Raw genomic sequence first — 15,624 nt, forward strand, 5'->3', positions numbered from 1 at the left:
CTAGATACGCCAGAATCAAAGAGACCTAGCAGTCAACACTGAGGAAAAGCACCCGCAGTCACCAAGAAACTCATGGTTCCAAGCAGCCCTGCACTTCTCTAAAATATAAAACAGCCATGAAATGGGGTGCCTGGGGAAAACTGAGGCCTTTTTAATAAGCGGCTGATATACCATATTACGAAGAGCCCTGGTGGGGCAATGGTTAAATGCTTGGCTGCTAATGAAAAGGTTGGGGGTTCGAACCCCCCCAGTGGTTCTGCGGGAGAAAGACCTGGTGATCTGCTCCCATAAAGATTACTGCCTAGGAAAATGTATGGGGCAATTCTACTTTGTCACATGAGGTTCCTATGCATTGAAATCGACTCAACAGTACCCAACAACAACCACAACATACCATTTTACACGGTCAGCTTCAGCAGCTCCACACGGTTCGAAAGGACACACAGCACTTAAAAAAAAAAAAATTCTCCAACTCTATCAGAAGCAGTTTAAAACCAGTTGCTGTAGAGTCAGTTCCAATTCATAGCGAACCCCTGTGTGTCACTTCAGAACTGTGCTCCATAAGGTTTTCAGTGGCTGATCTTATTGGAAGTAGATCCCAGGCTTTTCTTCTGAGACACCTCTGGGTGGAATTCAACCACCAGCCTTTTGGTTAGCAGTCTCGCGCATTAACCTTTTGCACCACCCAGGGACACCAGTAGCAGTTTAAGATGCCCTAAAATGGACTGGTTTAGATAAAGGTCATGGAAGAAAAAATAGGGACAACGTTAGGAGCCCTGATACATGGCCTAAACGGTATACAAAACATTATAAAGAATGTAGAAGAAAAACTAGATACCTGGGAGCTCCTAAAAATCGAACACCTATGCTCATACAAAGACTTCACCAAAAGAGTAAAAAGACTACCTACAGACTGGGAAAAAGTTTTTAGCTATGACATTTCTGATCAGCGCCTGATCTCTAAATTTACATGATACTGCAAAAACTCAACTCCAAAAAGACAAACAACCCAATTAAAAAATGGGCAAAAGATATGAACAGACACTTCACTAAAGAAGACATTCAGGTAGCTCACAGATATATGAGGAAATGTTCACAATCATTAGCCATTAGAGAAATGCAGATCAAAACTAAAATGAGATTTCATCTCACTCCAACAAGGCTGGCATTAATCCAAAAAACACAAAATAATAAATGTTGGAGAGGCTGTGGAGAGATTGGAACACTTATACACTGCGGGTGGGAATGTAAAATGGTACAACCACTTTGGAAATCGATTTGGTACTTCCTAAAAAAGCTAGAAATAGAACTACCATACAATCCAGCAATCCCACTCTTTGGAATATATCCTAGAGAAATAAGAGCCTTTACACGAACAGATACATGCACACCCATGTTTATTGCAGCACTGTTTACAATAGCAAAAAGATGGAAGCAACCAAGGTGCCCATCAATGGATGAATGGATAAATTATGGTGTATTCACATAATGGAATACCATGCATCCATAAAGAACAGTGAGGAATCTGTGAAACATTTCATAACATGGAGGAACCTGGAAGGCATTATGCAGAGTGAAATTAGTCAGTTGCAAAAGGACAAATATTGTATAAGACCACTATTATAAGAACCTGAGAAATAGTTTAAACTGAGAAGAAAACATTCTTTTGTGGTTACGAGGGGGAGGGAGGGAGGGTGGGAGGGGGTATTCACTAATTAGATCGTAGATAAGAACTACTTTAGGTGAAGGGAAATACAGCACACAATACAGGGGAGGTCAGAACAACTGGATTAAACCAAAAGCAAAGAAGTTTCCTGAATAAACTGAATGCTTCGAAGGCCAGAGTAGCAGAGGCAGGGGTCTGCGGACCATGGTTTCAGGGGACATCTAAGTCAATTGGCATAATAAAATCTATTAAGAAAACATTCTGCATCCCACTTTGAAGAGTGTGGTGTCTGGGGTCTTAAATGCTAGCAACAGCCAAGATGCATCAATTGGTCTCAACCCACCTGGATCAAAGGAGAAAGAAAAACACCAAGGACACAAGCTGATTACGAGCCCAAGAGAGAGAAAGGGCCACAAGAACCAGAGACTACATCATCCTGAGACCAGAAGAACTAGATGGTGCCTGGCTACAACTGATGACTGCCCTGACAGGGAACACAACAGAGAACCCCTGAGGGAGCAGGAGAGCAGTGAGATGCAGACCCCAAATTCTCATAAGACCAGACTTAATGGTCTGACTCAGACTAGAGGAACCCTGGTGGTCATGGCCCCCGGACCTTCTGCTGGCACAGGACAGGAATCATTCCTGAAGCCAACTCTTCAGACATGGATTGGACTGGGCAATGGATTGGAGAGGGATGCTGGTGAGGAGTGAACTTCTTCGATCAGGTGGACACTTGAGACTATGTTGGTATCTCCTACCTGGAGGGGAGATGAGGGGGTGGAGGAGGTTAGAAGCTGGTGAAATGGACACGAAAAGAGAGAGTGGAGGGAGAGAGCAGGCTGTCTCACCAGGGGGAGAGTAATTGGGAGTGTGTAGCAGGGTGTACATGGGTTTTTGTGTGAGAGACTGACTTGATTTGTAAACTTTCACTTAAAGCACAATAAAAATTATAAGAAAAAAAAAGGACTGGTTTATAAAAGACATCTGAAAAAAAAACCCACAAAATAAGCCCACTGCCAGTGAGTCCATTCCGACTCATAGTGACCCTTTAGGACACAGTAGAACTGCCCCATTGGGTTTCCAAGGCTATAATCTTTAGGGAAGCAGACTGCCACATCTTTCACCTCCAGAGTGGCTAATGAGTTCAAACTACCACCCTCTAGGGCTGAGGGCTTAACCACTGTGCTACTAGGGCTCCTATAAAAGACAGTAACCTGTTGCCATCAAGCTGATTCAGTTCCAACTCATAGTGACCCTATAGGACAGAGCAGAACTGCCCCACAGAGTTTCCAAGGAGCACCTGGTAGATTCGAACTGCCAACCTTTTGGTTAGCAGCCATAGCACTTAACCACTACACCACCAGGAAAGACGTTAGGAGGCTTCAACTGTCATTTGCAGACTGTAGATACCAGTAAAAGAGCACTGAGTGACGCAGTGGTTAAGTGTTTGGTTGCTAACAGAAAGGTCATTGGTTCAATCCTATCAGCCACAAAAAGAGAAAGACCTATTGATCTGCTTCTGTAAGGACTACAGCCTTGGAAACTCTATGGGGCAGTTCTACTCTGTCCTATAGGGTAACTATGAATCGAAATTGACTTGATGGCAATGGGTTTGGTTTGGTTTTGTTGCTGTTTAGATCCCAGTAGTAACAGAAAAAGGCAACTTTCTTTCTGATACTCACTCATTTTGGAGTCAATGCTGAAGCATAAACTGCCTTTTCTTTAACATTAGGAAGGTGACTCTGAGTTTAGATTTCTAAAGCCTGATGAATAAGCTAAAGACCTAAACTACGGATCTTTGAAAAAAAATTTTTTTTTTGCTTCTCCAGGTCTCGCAATAAAAAACTTCAGCAATAACAACCAGCACCGTGTAGAAGAGATAGATGTGAGGTCATAAATCTCCAGGAAGGATCCAAGACCAACACCATAGCTATTGTCTGTTCAATGTCTGTAATGTTTATCACCTGGTCTTGCCAAAGTACTTCTAAATAAATGCATTCAGAGCCAAAAAACTGTTGGAAACCACAGTATATAAAGTTCATGGCTTTTCTTTGCTTCATTAACATCCCTGTAAATAATAAGAAACCAATCCTGCATTCAGGCCCTGGCAGGAGACAGACTAAAAGACTAGGGCTATGCAAACTGAAGTCCTGGGGACAAGTTAATTAAGGCAATTATCTGGATTATATCAATACGGCACTAAAGGAAACATTCAGATGATTTTCCAAGTGCTTCTTGGTGTAAGGGTTTGCCTTCATATAAATAAAGCCTTAAAAGTAAAGAGGTGTGTTTTCTATAGGAGCAGATTTCAGTATTGTTGAAACATGCATTCACCAAATAAATACGAATTTTAAATTTTAAGAAAATATTTACAGAGGTCTTGGGGAAGAGGAAGTATGTTCTGGATTGTGAGGTCTTTTTTTTTTCCACCCTAGACATTTTCTTCTCCTAATTTGCATTTTTTATGTTGCCTTTAGATCACATCAGATCTATATATAATTTGGTAGCAATGCAAGATTCATTAAATGCCTTCAAATGAAAAGCACTGGTCATTCTCCTTTATCATCAGTTTTACAAAACTGAAAAATTTCCTAACACTTGATTCTCAAACTGACCTTCCTTCATAAACTGAAAATGAGGCCTCACATGAATTTGGTTTAGTCTGCCATTTGTTTAATTAATCCTGTTTCACCAAAAAATAAAAACAAAGTTCAGTTACCTATACTTTGCTTCTATGAATAAACATGCATTTTTTTAAAAAGGCACAGCTCAGACCTACTAACTCAGCCAAGCTGTAGACTTTCCCTCCCTCAACACCAACCAAATGGGTCCTCGAGCAGGCTAGAAACTGAAGATTCATAAACCCCCACAAATATAAAGCTTTCAGTGCTGGTAAGGTGGCTTCCACACAAACTGTGACACGAGAGTCACAGTAAAACAAAAAGTGTGTTCAAAACGCACAGTCAGCAATAGAAAACAAAAATGATGTTTACATTGTTCCCATTCTTTCTGAATTTACGAGTCAGTACTGTTCAGCAGGGTAAAGTAACTGAGCATCATCTAGCTTCTTCTGCTGTCCATATAATTTCTCATTGGTACAGAAAAATTCAAATACCTGTCTCCTCTCTCTGACACCCACAATAATTCACATTAATTCATTCACGTAATTATCCCTACTCACACACGGCCAGCCAAAGTCACCCGTGATTCCACAGTCCTCAATAACACATACTGCAGACATAAGAATGAGGCTTTAGAATTCACAAAGAGAATCACTTTCTCATTTTCTCACCCTCATTCTCACTCTCCCACCTCAATACCCGGTTCCAGTCCTGTTGAGGAATGACCCCGCTGATCCTGCTAACAGAGTAATGGCAGGTAAAAAACTACAGCAGGAGAGGTTGGAAACACCTCAAGGAGTAGCTGAAAAACACAAGATATTTCTGAAACTGCATTTCCCAACCCCTCCTGAACTCTTATCATATCCCGACAGTGTGTCAGATCCTGGTGTGCATTTTGTAAAGTTGTGACCACTTTGCCCATCATGCCTCCCACAGAGCGAGAGTCTGCAGGTCATGAGGCAAGAGCTCACCATTACTGAGGGGCCTACATAAAAGGTGCTCAGACAATGTCTAAACTATTGTAGGGGGGATGTTGGGTTCAGGTGCTGAGTGCCGTTCCAATGAATCAGTGAATTTAACCTTTCACTCTCCCTTTTTTATTTTTTTGACTGTGGGTTTAACAATGGCTGCCATCCTGGGCAACGGCTTGCTGCTTGGCCTATAGAGAAATTGTGCGAGGCACAGTTCCCAAGAGTCTGGCTGCTACGTATTGGAGGTTTTCTTCAAACAACAAAAACAAAATGTCGTCTGGGATCATGCCTGAGCCAACCATGACTCAGAGCTGCCTAGATGTTTAGACGTCTGAAAATATGTTAAAAATGCCTCACACACTGCCATGCTGGTGTGAGCACCAGAAAAGATTTCAGGAGTGCTGGTAACCAGAATGATGGCAAAACCACAAAGAGAAAATGAAATTTAGATCAGCCTCATTTTACTTCATCTAGCTGATAAGCATGTGACATTGGCTAATACCCAGTGCTACTGCTTTGGGTTAAATCCAGATTCGCCTGATAATGATTTACATAATTTTCTTTTTACCCTAATGACTTTATTATCACTTCTGAGTACAAGAATAATTTCAAATGTAACATATTTTTTAAACTTTTTTTTTTAACTGAAATCCTTAAGCTTTAAAATACTCAAACTCAAAACTCTATTTTAGTACTTAGCCAAATTACAAAAAAGAAAAAAATTAGCAAGAAAATGAATAAGCACCTTTGAGAATTAAACATTAGACTTATTAAGTGATTAATGTTTAAGTTCATTTTCACAAAAGAGATTACCAACTGATTCTGTGTGTAGGACCTCCTAGTGTCCAAAAATATCCCATATTCAAGTAAAAGAAATCATTTGTACGTCAAGTCATTAGAAATCCTTTGCTATAGAAGCAGAGGCTGATGGCAATCACAGCTCTTTAGAAGGAAAGGTGTAGACGGGTTGTGGTTTCTCATGCATCTTAAAAAAAAAAAAAAGGAAACCAAATCCACTGCTGTCGAGTCGATTCTGACTCATAGCAACCTGACAGGACAGAGTAGAACTGCTCCATAGGGCTGCCAAGGCTGTAATCTTTATGAAAGTAGACTGCCACATCTTTCTCCCATGGAGCAGCTGGTGGGTTAGAACCAGCCGCCTTTTGGTTAACAGCTGAGTGCTTTAACCTCTGCACCACCAGGGCTCCTCTTATGCATCTTACATGGCTTTCTTTGTAAATAAAAGATACATCATGAACAAAAACACTCATTGGCTATTGGTTTGGGGAATCAGCTTTTCTTGCCAGGCAAATAAACTACACTGTTAATTTTAAGAAATCTGTCTGTTTTTTTTCCTGTTGTTTGTTTGTTTTTTCATACAAAATGCCAAGGCAGGCCCTCAGGAAATTCACGACCGGAATTAATTCTGTACAGCAAGAGCATCTTCCTCTACCAAGGACAGTTCCAGTGTGTTTTCATTAGTGCTGGTTTTCATCCTAAAGTTGAAAGAACCGTACAGTTTTGCAGACTCTTTAGAAGAGGCAAATCGGTTTCGACGATAGAGCTCCCCCTTCCACATAGACATCATGAGCAAACAGGACAGAACAACACCCCCAAGCGTGAGGAGGCAGAGTCCAGCAATCACACAACGGTCCAGGTGAGCCCCCAGCCTTGCACTCTCCTTCTCTAAGCGTTCCATCTCCCGGGCGGCCACGGTGTTGGGGTCCACAGTCACATTCCGTGGGACAACGTAAGAAATGATCACTAGCAAGATCCCAGTGACCAAGAACAAGATGGCGCTGATGAAACCGTAGTCTACTGACTTCCCTGAAGACGTGGCTTCAGAACTTGTATCGTCCTCGTCTTCAGATATCAAGGACATGGCAGCCTCATGGGGCCACTCATTTGGATTTCCCCAGCCAAGAGTTCCTGGGTGATTACTGCCTTTTGTTGAAGGGAAGCTCCGGTTCCACTGCTCCAAGTTGACATTCTCGTCCACGTAGGTAAAAGAAGTTTCTAATTCCTGGCTGCAGCAGTTGCAGACTTTCTGTTCTGCTGTTATTTGGTTGTTCCCAGAGTTGACAGGTCCTGGTGGGAAGGAGTCTGGCTGAATAACACTGTCCTGCAGAGAGGAGGACGGTGACGCTGGGGAAAGGCTAAGCTTAGACCCTTCCATCTCTGTTGCCCTTGGTGTTGATGTGCACTGTCTCTGGCAGCAGAGGGCAGCTCTAGTGGCTGCTGCATCTGCCTGGTCCCCAGGAGGCCCTTCTGAACTGCAGTCTACAGCATCACACAGGTCTGCCTGGCTGCTCTTCTGAGCAAGGGAGTGGAGCTCCATCTGAGCTAGTCAGACATCCCCCAGCAGCTTCTGGAAATTCTGCCAATAGCAACACAGTTAGATAAGAACCCAACACAGAAGCTAAGGCTGTGCTGCCTGGAGGGCTGATCCTGAGGTCCCCATTTCCCTTTGCAACCATGGTTGTCAGCCCCTCGCCCTAAAAAAAAAAAAATAACCCTAGCTCCTCCTAAAAGGGGCAAAAGAAGGGCGAGGACACCTAGTGGCAGGAAAGTGTCGTAAGGGCAAACCCTCTGATTTAGCACAGAGATTAACACTGAGGAACATAGGTCAGGGTAGGAAAGTTGCGAGGAGGAAGTGGCAGTGTACTGGAGAAAGCACTGCCGTCACCAAGCCAAATTTATCCAAGGACTCACACATTTCTGTGACAGGATCCCTCAAATGAGAAGGCAGGTTTCCTGTATAAAGACACAAATGAGAAAAGCAGGGATCCTTTTTAGCAGAGCTGCTGATATTCTGGAGAAGCTGGGGAAGCACAGACTTTTTAACAAGTCAGCTGGATTTTAAATGTTTACACTCTCTGTAGTTCAGGACAGATTCTAACGCAGATTCACTTAGGAGGACTACCAGCGGTCAGCCGAAGATTGGCTCCCATCAGTCACAGCTCTGTTGGAGCAGGGGCTCAACATTCTGAGTGGGTAGCTCTGACGTGGGTGGGAGAGGGCCAGTTTAATCAGCCACCTCTCCTAACTTTACACCTCACGCAGCCAATGACCTTAGTCACACAGCTCTGTGTTTCCAAGACTTTAAGTCTGCTCACTGTCGCTGCTACATGGGACAGGATGTTCAGGATGGCTTGTTCTGGACATGGAAGTAAGCAGACAACATACTCACTATAAGCCCTGCAAAATACAACAGGCCAGCCTAGTCCATGCTCACAAAACTGCCTACGCCAGGTAGCTTTCAGTTACTCCTGCTCACCAGGTCTGTGTTCCCACTCCTCTGCATGCTTTGCTAAAAAAACATGCACAGGAAACTGACCACCAGAAGTATTCACAAACCCATTCTAGATTTACTTAAGTAGAATGACAATAAAAACAATAATAATAATAAAAACGTAATAAACCCATAAAGCTACGGGGTTCTGATGAAGCAAATAGGTAAGCAGCTATTTCCAAGGCTACCTTCTAGAACTTTGTATCCATGACATTCCCTCACCCCACTGCCACAAGGGACCTTCTGGGGCAGAACTTTGGGTTGAGCAGGAAGCCATGTGTCCTCTCTCTGCCTCTGCCATATTTCCCAAGGAATAAAAATTCACTTTTCACCTACCAGATACAGGGATTTCAGCAAGCGTCCCATTATTTTACTCCCAAGTTCGTGGCGATAATTGATTTAACCCATTACTTGAAGCTTATTATGCTTCAAAATCCACAGCTCCGACAGCTGGTAAGCCACAGAGACACACAGGCAAGGCTCACCTAAAGTCAATCTGGCAACTCACGTAAAATATACGAGAGGAAATAAATAAATCCACACTTTCTGCTCCACATCGGAGTTTGGGTTTTTAAAAACACTTCTCTCCAATTATCAGAGTTTTTCTGCAACTAACACAGCAAAAACAAAAAACATCTAGTGTAGGAAAACAAGAACTGAACCAGAGCTTTTCTCCAGCAAGTGGACAAGCCCCTACCGCAGGATGCCTCAAGAAATGAAGCCGCGGTAAAGGGTTTCATCAGTTTCTGGAAGGAGAAGTCGTCTCGCAGTCCCCTCAGGCATTAGGCGCTCTGATTAACCTTTGGCACAATTAACTCATTATATTAGACAACTCTGCATAAAATCGGGAAGGTCCCTTAAGTGACTTCTAGTTCTTAACAAAGGGGGAGAAAGATCTCCACTTAATCCTCTTCACCACTATCTCTCTTTGAAGAAAGAGGAGCTCTTGCTTGTTCCATCGGAGATTTATTAGCTGCACAGTCGATTTCCTTTGCAGCTGTGTAATCCCAGGCTTCCATTCTCAGTGGAAAAAGGGTAATCCCAGGGGAGCAGCTAAAGGCTCTTTTCTTCCGCCCCCTCCCTCTCTTTTCTCTGGTCTAAGAGCCCATTTAACAAAACTGCGCCTCAAAGATGGAATACAATACTTGCCCCCGTCAGTCTGCCTTCAACTGAAAGCGTTAATATCTGATGTGGAACTAAGTGGCACGGACAAGGCTGGTCCGGGAGAGGCGACCTCGGGATTCGTCCTGCGCGCGCTGTGCCGGGAGGGCGCGCCGCAAGCACGGGGCTGCGGTGTCCCCCACGGGCACCGCAGGATCAGTCAATCCATTCCGGGTGAACTCTGCGCCCGCTCGGGGCACACAGAGTCGGGCTACGTCCAGCCGAGGCAAGACAGGCACCTTTGGGAGGGAGCGGGGACGCGCGCCCCTGCTCCGCAGGGCTCCCCGTCTCTAACACTCGCCCCAGCTCATCCCCCCGCCTCACTTTCCACCACTCACCTCCTGCCTGGGCCACTCGGTGCGGCTCCAGCACCGCGCGCTAGCCCCCGAACGGTTCCTCGGAAAAGTCCCCCAATCACCAGCCGCGGCACTTGTAGCCACTGCGCTCCACTCGGCTCCACCGGCTGGGCAGCGCCCGCCGTGCAGGGCTGGGCGGGACTGGGCGGGGTGGGGCGGGGCGCCCCTTCTTGTGGAGCATCCCGGGAGATGTAGTCCAGCGGTCGCCTCCCTTCATCCTTCGGGTGTCTGCTTCCTCCCACAACTCTGGTCTTGCCCTTCCTGAAGACCACCTGCCGCTGTACACTGTATACCTCTGCCTGGCATTTCAGAAGAAGGCACTGCCCCCTAAACTCAGGGTGGGGACCCCAGCCTCAGGTGTGGCCACAGGACTGTTGGGGAAGAAGGGTAGGGAAGGAGTTCCAAATGTGTGCCAGGCAGTTTGTATATTTTCTTATTTAATAGGTAGAACAAATCTTAAAAGTAGATTTTACTAATTCTCATTTTACAGATGAGGGAACAGGCTCAGAGAGATCAAGTGCCTCATCCAAGGTTGCTTTAGTTCTTTCAGCTCGAGAAATGCCAAGCATGTTCCTCCCTTTTGGTTTTCTAACTCCAGGTCTCTGTACATTTCATGATAATTTCTTGTATCCTTCAGCTGCCTGTTGAAGTCTTCTGTTCAGCTCTTTTACTTCATCATTTCTTCCATTTGCTTTATCTACTCTAAAGAGCAAGTTTCAGAGTCTCTTCTGACATCCATTTTGGTCTTTTCTTTCTTTCCTGTCTTTTTAACACCCTTTTGCTTTTTATATATATGATGTCCTGAGTGTCATCCCACAACTTATCTGGTCTTTGGTCATCAGTGTACAATGTGTCAAATCTATTCTTGAGATGGTCTCTAAATTCAAGTGGAACATACTCAAGGTCATACTTTGGCTCTCCTGGACTTGTTTAATTTTCTTCAGCTTCAAGTCAAACTTGTATATGAGCCACTGATGGTCTGTTCTGCAGTTGGCCCCTGGCCTTGTTCGACTGATGATATGGAGCATGTCCACCTTCTCGTTTCACAGATGTGATTCCCGTGTATCCCGTCTTGCAAGGCCCATGTGTATAGCTGCCATTGAAAGAAGATATTTCCCATGAATGGATCATTGGTCTTGCAAAATTTTATCATGCTGTTTCTCGCATTGTTTCTATTACCAAGGCCACATTGTCCAACTACTGATCCCTATTCTTTGTTTCCAATTTACACATTTCAATTATCAATGCACCCTGATTGCATGTTTGATCAATTTCAGACAGAAGTTGGTAAAAAATCTTCAATTTCTTCACCTTTGGTGTTAGTGATTGAGGTGTAAATTTGAATAATAGACTATTAACTGTAGACGTGTAGGCGAATGGCTATTATCCTATCATCGACAGTGCTGTATTTCAGAGTAGATCTTGAAATGTCCTTTTGACATTGACTAGGATGCCATTCTTCTTCAATTTGGCATTCCAGACATAGTAGACCATAGGATTGTCTGATTCAAAATGTCCAGTACCAGTCTGTTTCAGCTCACTAATGCCTAGGATATGGATCTTATTGCAGTCCATTTCATTTTTGACCATATGAAGAACTTCTCTTCTGTCCTATAGGGTGACTATGAATTGGAATTGACTCCACAGCAGCGGCTTTAATGGGTAACGCTTAGGATATCAATCTTTAAGCATTCCGTTTCATTTTTGACAACTTCCAATTTTCCTAGATTCATGCTTCGTACAGTCCATGTTCCAATTACTAATGGATGTTTGCAGCTATTTCTTCTCATTTTGAGTCATGCCACATCATCAAATGAAGGTCCCAAAAGCTTTACTCCATCTACATCATTTAGGTCGACGTTACTTTGAGGAGGCAGCCCTTCGCCAGTCGTATTTTGAATGCTTTCCAACCTGAGGGTCTCATCTTCCAGCACTATCAGACGGTGTTCCACAGGTATTCATAAGGTTTTTACTGGTCAGTTTTTTCAGAAGTAGGTTGCCAGGCCCTTCTTCCTAGTCTGGAAGCTCTGTTGAAACCTGTCCACCCTGGGTGACCCTGCTGGTATTTGAAATACTGCTGGCATAGCTTCCAGCATCACTGCAACACGCAAGCCACCATGGTATGACAAATTGACAGACAAGTGGCCTGACCCAAGCCATGTTGTGCTCAATCGCTTCATATACATGTGCAAGTTGGACAAAGTATAAAGAAGAGTTAATGCATTTGGATTGTGGTGTTGGCAAAGAATATTTGAATATACCGTAGGCTGCCAGAAGAATGAACAAATCTGTTTGGAAAAAGTACAGACAGAATGCTCTTTAGAAGGGAAGATGGCGAGACTTCATCTTACATTCTTTGGACATGTTATCAGGAGGGACCAGTCCCTGGTGAAGGACATAATACTTGATAAAGCAGAGGATCAGTGAAAAAGAGGAAGACTCTCAACGAGGTGGATTGATGCTGTGGCTGCAACATTGGGCTCAAACATAGCAATGATTGTGAGGATGGCACAGGACTGGGCAGTGTTTCATTCTATTGTACATAGGGTCACTATGAGTCAGAACTGACTCGACAGCACTTAACAACAACAAATCCAAGGTACAAAGAAATAAATGGGAGCTTCCAAAATAGTGTCTAGTTGTCTGATTCCAAAGTCATTGCCTTTCCCACAAAATCAGAAGAAATGTGACCATTGAGGGCAAGGGATTGTCTTGTTCACCAGTGCATCCCGTGTGCCTGTCAGAGTGTCAACATCCATTGAATGTATGAATAGAAATTAGCCACAATAATCACAAGTTATTATTGCACATAGCACTCATTATTGCTAGGCTCTCATCTAAGCAGTATAGATACACTGACTCATTAATGGTCACAACTAATTTTTTTTATTATTATTAACTTTTATTGAGCTTCAAGTGAACATTTACAAATCAAGTCAGTCTGTCACATATAAGTTAATATACATCTTACTCCTTACTCCCACTTGCTCTCCCCCTAATGAGTCACCCCTTCCAGTCTCTCCTTTCGTGAAAACTTTGCCAGCCTCCAACTCTCTCTATCCTCCCATCCCCCCTCCAGACAGGAGATGCCAACACAGTCTCAAGTGTCCACCTGATATAATTAGCTCACTCTTCATCAGCATCTCTCTCCCACCCACTGTCCAGTCCCTTTCATGTCTGATGAATTGTCTTCAGGGATGGTTCCCGTCCTGTGCCAACAGAAGGTTTGGGGACCATGACTGCCGGGATTCCTCTAGTCACAGTCAGACCATTAAGTGTGGTCTTTTTATGAGAATTTGGGGTCTGCATCCCACTGATCTCCTGCTCCCTCAGGGGTTCTCTATTGTGCTCCCCGTGAGGACAGTCATCAATTGTGGCCGGGCACCAACTAGTTCTTCTGGTCTCAGGATGATGTAGGTCTCTGGTTCATGTGGCCCTTTCTGTCTCTTGGGCTCTTAGTTGTCGTGTGACCTTGGTGTTCTTCATTCTCCTTTGCTCCAGACAACTAATTTTTGAAGTCCTGCAAAACCCTCAATTTTAGAGAAGAGGAAACTAAGCTACAAGTAAGTTGAGTAATTTGCCCAAAGTCATACAGCTAGTATTCAACAAAGGTGGGGCATGAACTCCAACAGGCTCTAAGCAGTATGCTGTATTGAATGAATGGAAGGTAGACTAAGCTGCATGACAAAAGGGAGTCAGGAGTAAGGGAAATCTGGAGGCTGAACAGGATAACTTTCATCACTTTGATGTGATATGTGTCAACTGGGCTAGGCTACAATTCTCCATGATTTGGCAGACACTATATAATCACCTTCCATTTTGTGATCTGATGTGACCAGCCAGTCAGTTGAAAGGGGAGTTTCCTTGTGGGAGTGGCCTGCCTCCAGTAAATAAGTCGATGTTCTGGCTAAGCTTGCTCTCTTTTCTCAATCCTGCACTCTTCTCTTCTCCTGACTTTCAATTCTTGGGACGTAAGCCTGTAGAAGTCTCTGGCCTGTCGCCTGAATTGCAGATTTTGGATTTTCTGACTCTGGCAACCCCGTGAGCCAGCAGAGGCCCCCAGCCTGCTGCCTGACCAGCAGATTTTGAGTTCATCAGCCCCTGAAACCACATGAGCCAGCAGAGGTCTTCAGCCTATTGCCTGAGCTACGGATTTGGGACTTGCCAGCCCCCACAGGTGGGTGAGCCATTTACTCACAATTGCACGAGCCATTTCCTTGAAGTAAATATATATATATATATATACTTTACTGATTTTGCTCCTCTGAGGAACCCAGACGAAAACAGTTACCAATCCATTTCCAACCATAGTGGACTGCAGCGGCCAACAATTGAAGGCCCAGGGAATATGGTTTGTGGATCATCTTCTAGTTTCCCCCATCTTCTTTGGGGTGATTCTAGGGTTATTGATTGTTTCCATCCAATGGGAGCAAAAGAAGGGTGGTAATATTTAAAGAATTTTGCTGCTTGTGAGTAAAAAAAAAAATGCTGTGGTTGCTTGATTTCAAGATCAATTGTCCTGTAATGACAACTTTGTTGGTTTTTCTTTATATTGGGTAGAATCCACAGTCCCATAGTTCCAGGGACTTCACAATCCAGCCCCTTTAGATTCCCTGCCCCACTATGATTCTTTTTCAGTCATTTAGGCCCCTTTGTTGATGAATATGTCATGTGCATTATGGTTTCTTCCCCTTTGCTCACTAAATTGTTCTCTAGTGAGACTATCTTCCCCCCATATCCTTTTTTCGTCCACCCTTCAAGGAGTAGTTTATCAAGCCACATTTACACGGGTGCATTCCATTCTTATGTATTTAAAAAGCAATGCAGAAACACCATGAGGTTTCTAGAAGAGAGCAACTAAGATGTTGAAGGGACTTGAACTCAATTCAGACAAGTAGAAGCTGAAGGAACTTTGGGATATTTAGTCAGAGGAGACCTAGAAGAAACAAAACCTAACTTTAAATAATTTAAAGTTTGTAAAATAGAAAAGAAATTATATCAGCAGAACCAAAGACAATAACAGTATTTATTAGTGATATATTCTCATCATTCATTCTTATACCAACTCTATAGAGCAGGTAATATTATTATACCCATTTTGTAATATAGAAATTGAGGTTTGAAAAGGGATAGTTTCTTTCTCAAAGTCTGAGAACTAATAAAAGGCAGAGCTAAGATTCTAACTTAGGTCTGTCTGCTTCTGGAGCCTGACCCTTCACCACTGCTGTATACGGAGCAATGTTTCATGCCTTTTCCACAGTAGAACAGAGATAAAAGGTGGTAATATTTTATGGCCCTAGGATGAACACGGAATGTTTCTCATGACCAGAGCCTTGGGCCTGTGGTCCCTCAGGCCCTGAAGGACAGCTTGGAGGGCCAAGGGACTAAATAAACCAGCACACCTGTAATCCATTGGAGCACTTGGGGATGCCAGGGCACATAGGCTGGGTAGCTATGGATAGATTTAATACAGAGACTGATCTGGGGTTAGTATAAGATGAAGAACATCACAAGAACCTGAAATGGGATACCTCATGAAAGTGAATTCTTTATC

The 15,624-nt window shown here is 43.7% G+C and overlaps 1 protein-coding gene across 1 annotated transcript; it reads right to left on the minus strand.

Annotated features, from left to right (window-relative positions):
- Positions 1 to 1,709: 1,709 nt before the first annotated feature.
- On the minus strand, positions 1,710 to 10,163 carry TMEM74 (transmembrane protein 74). The gene is made up of 2 exons (XM_003408436.3): positions 10,053 to 10,163; positions 1,710 to 7,638 (listed from the first exon to the last, which is right to left on the minus strand). The coding sequence occupies exon 2, from the start codon at positions 7,597 to 7,599 to the stop codon at positions 6,682 to 6,684; it is 918 nt and encodes a 305-aa protein (XP_003408484.1). The 5' UTR covers positions 7,600 to 7,638; positions 10,053 to 10,163; the 3' UTR covers positions 1,710 to 6,681.
- Between the last annotated feature and the right edge of the window lie 5,461 nt (positions 10,164 to 15,624).

The sequence above is a fragment of the Loxodonta africana genome, chromosome 14 (genome assembly GCF_030014295.1).
Source record: "Loxodonta africana isolate mLoxAfr1 chromosome 14, mLoxAfr1.hap2, whole genome shotgun sequence".
Lineage (NCBI taxonomy): Eukaryota > Metazoa > Chordata > Mammalia > Proboscidea > Elephantidae > Loxodonta > Loxodonta africana.

Coding starts and splice junctions, on each gene's coding strand:
- TMEM74 (XM_003408436.3), bottom strand. CDS start 7,599: ATGGAGCTCCACTCCCTTGCTCAGAAGAGCAGCCAGGCAGACCTGTGT.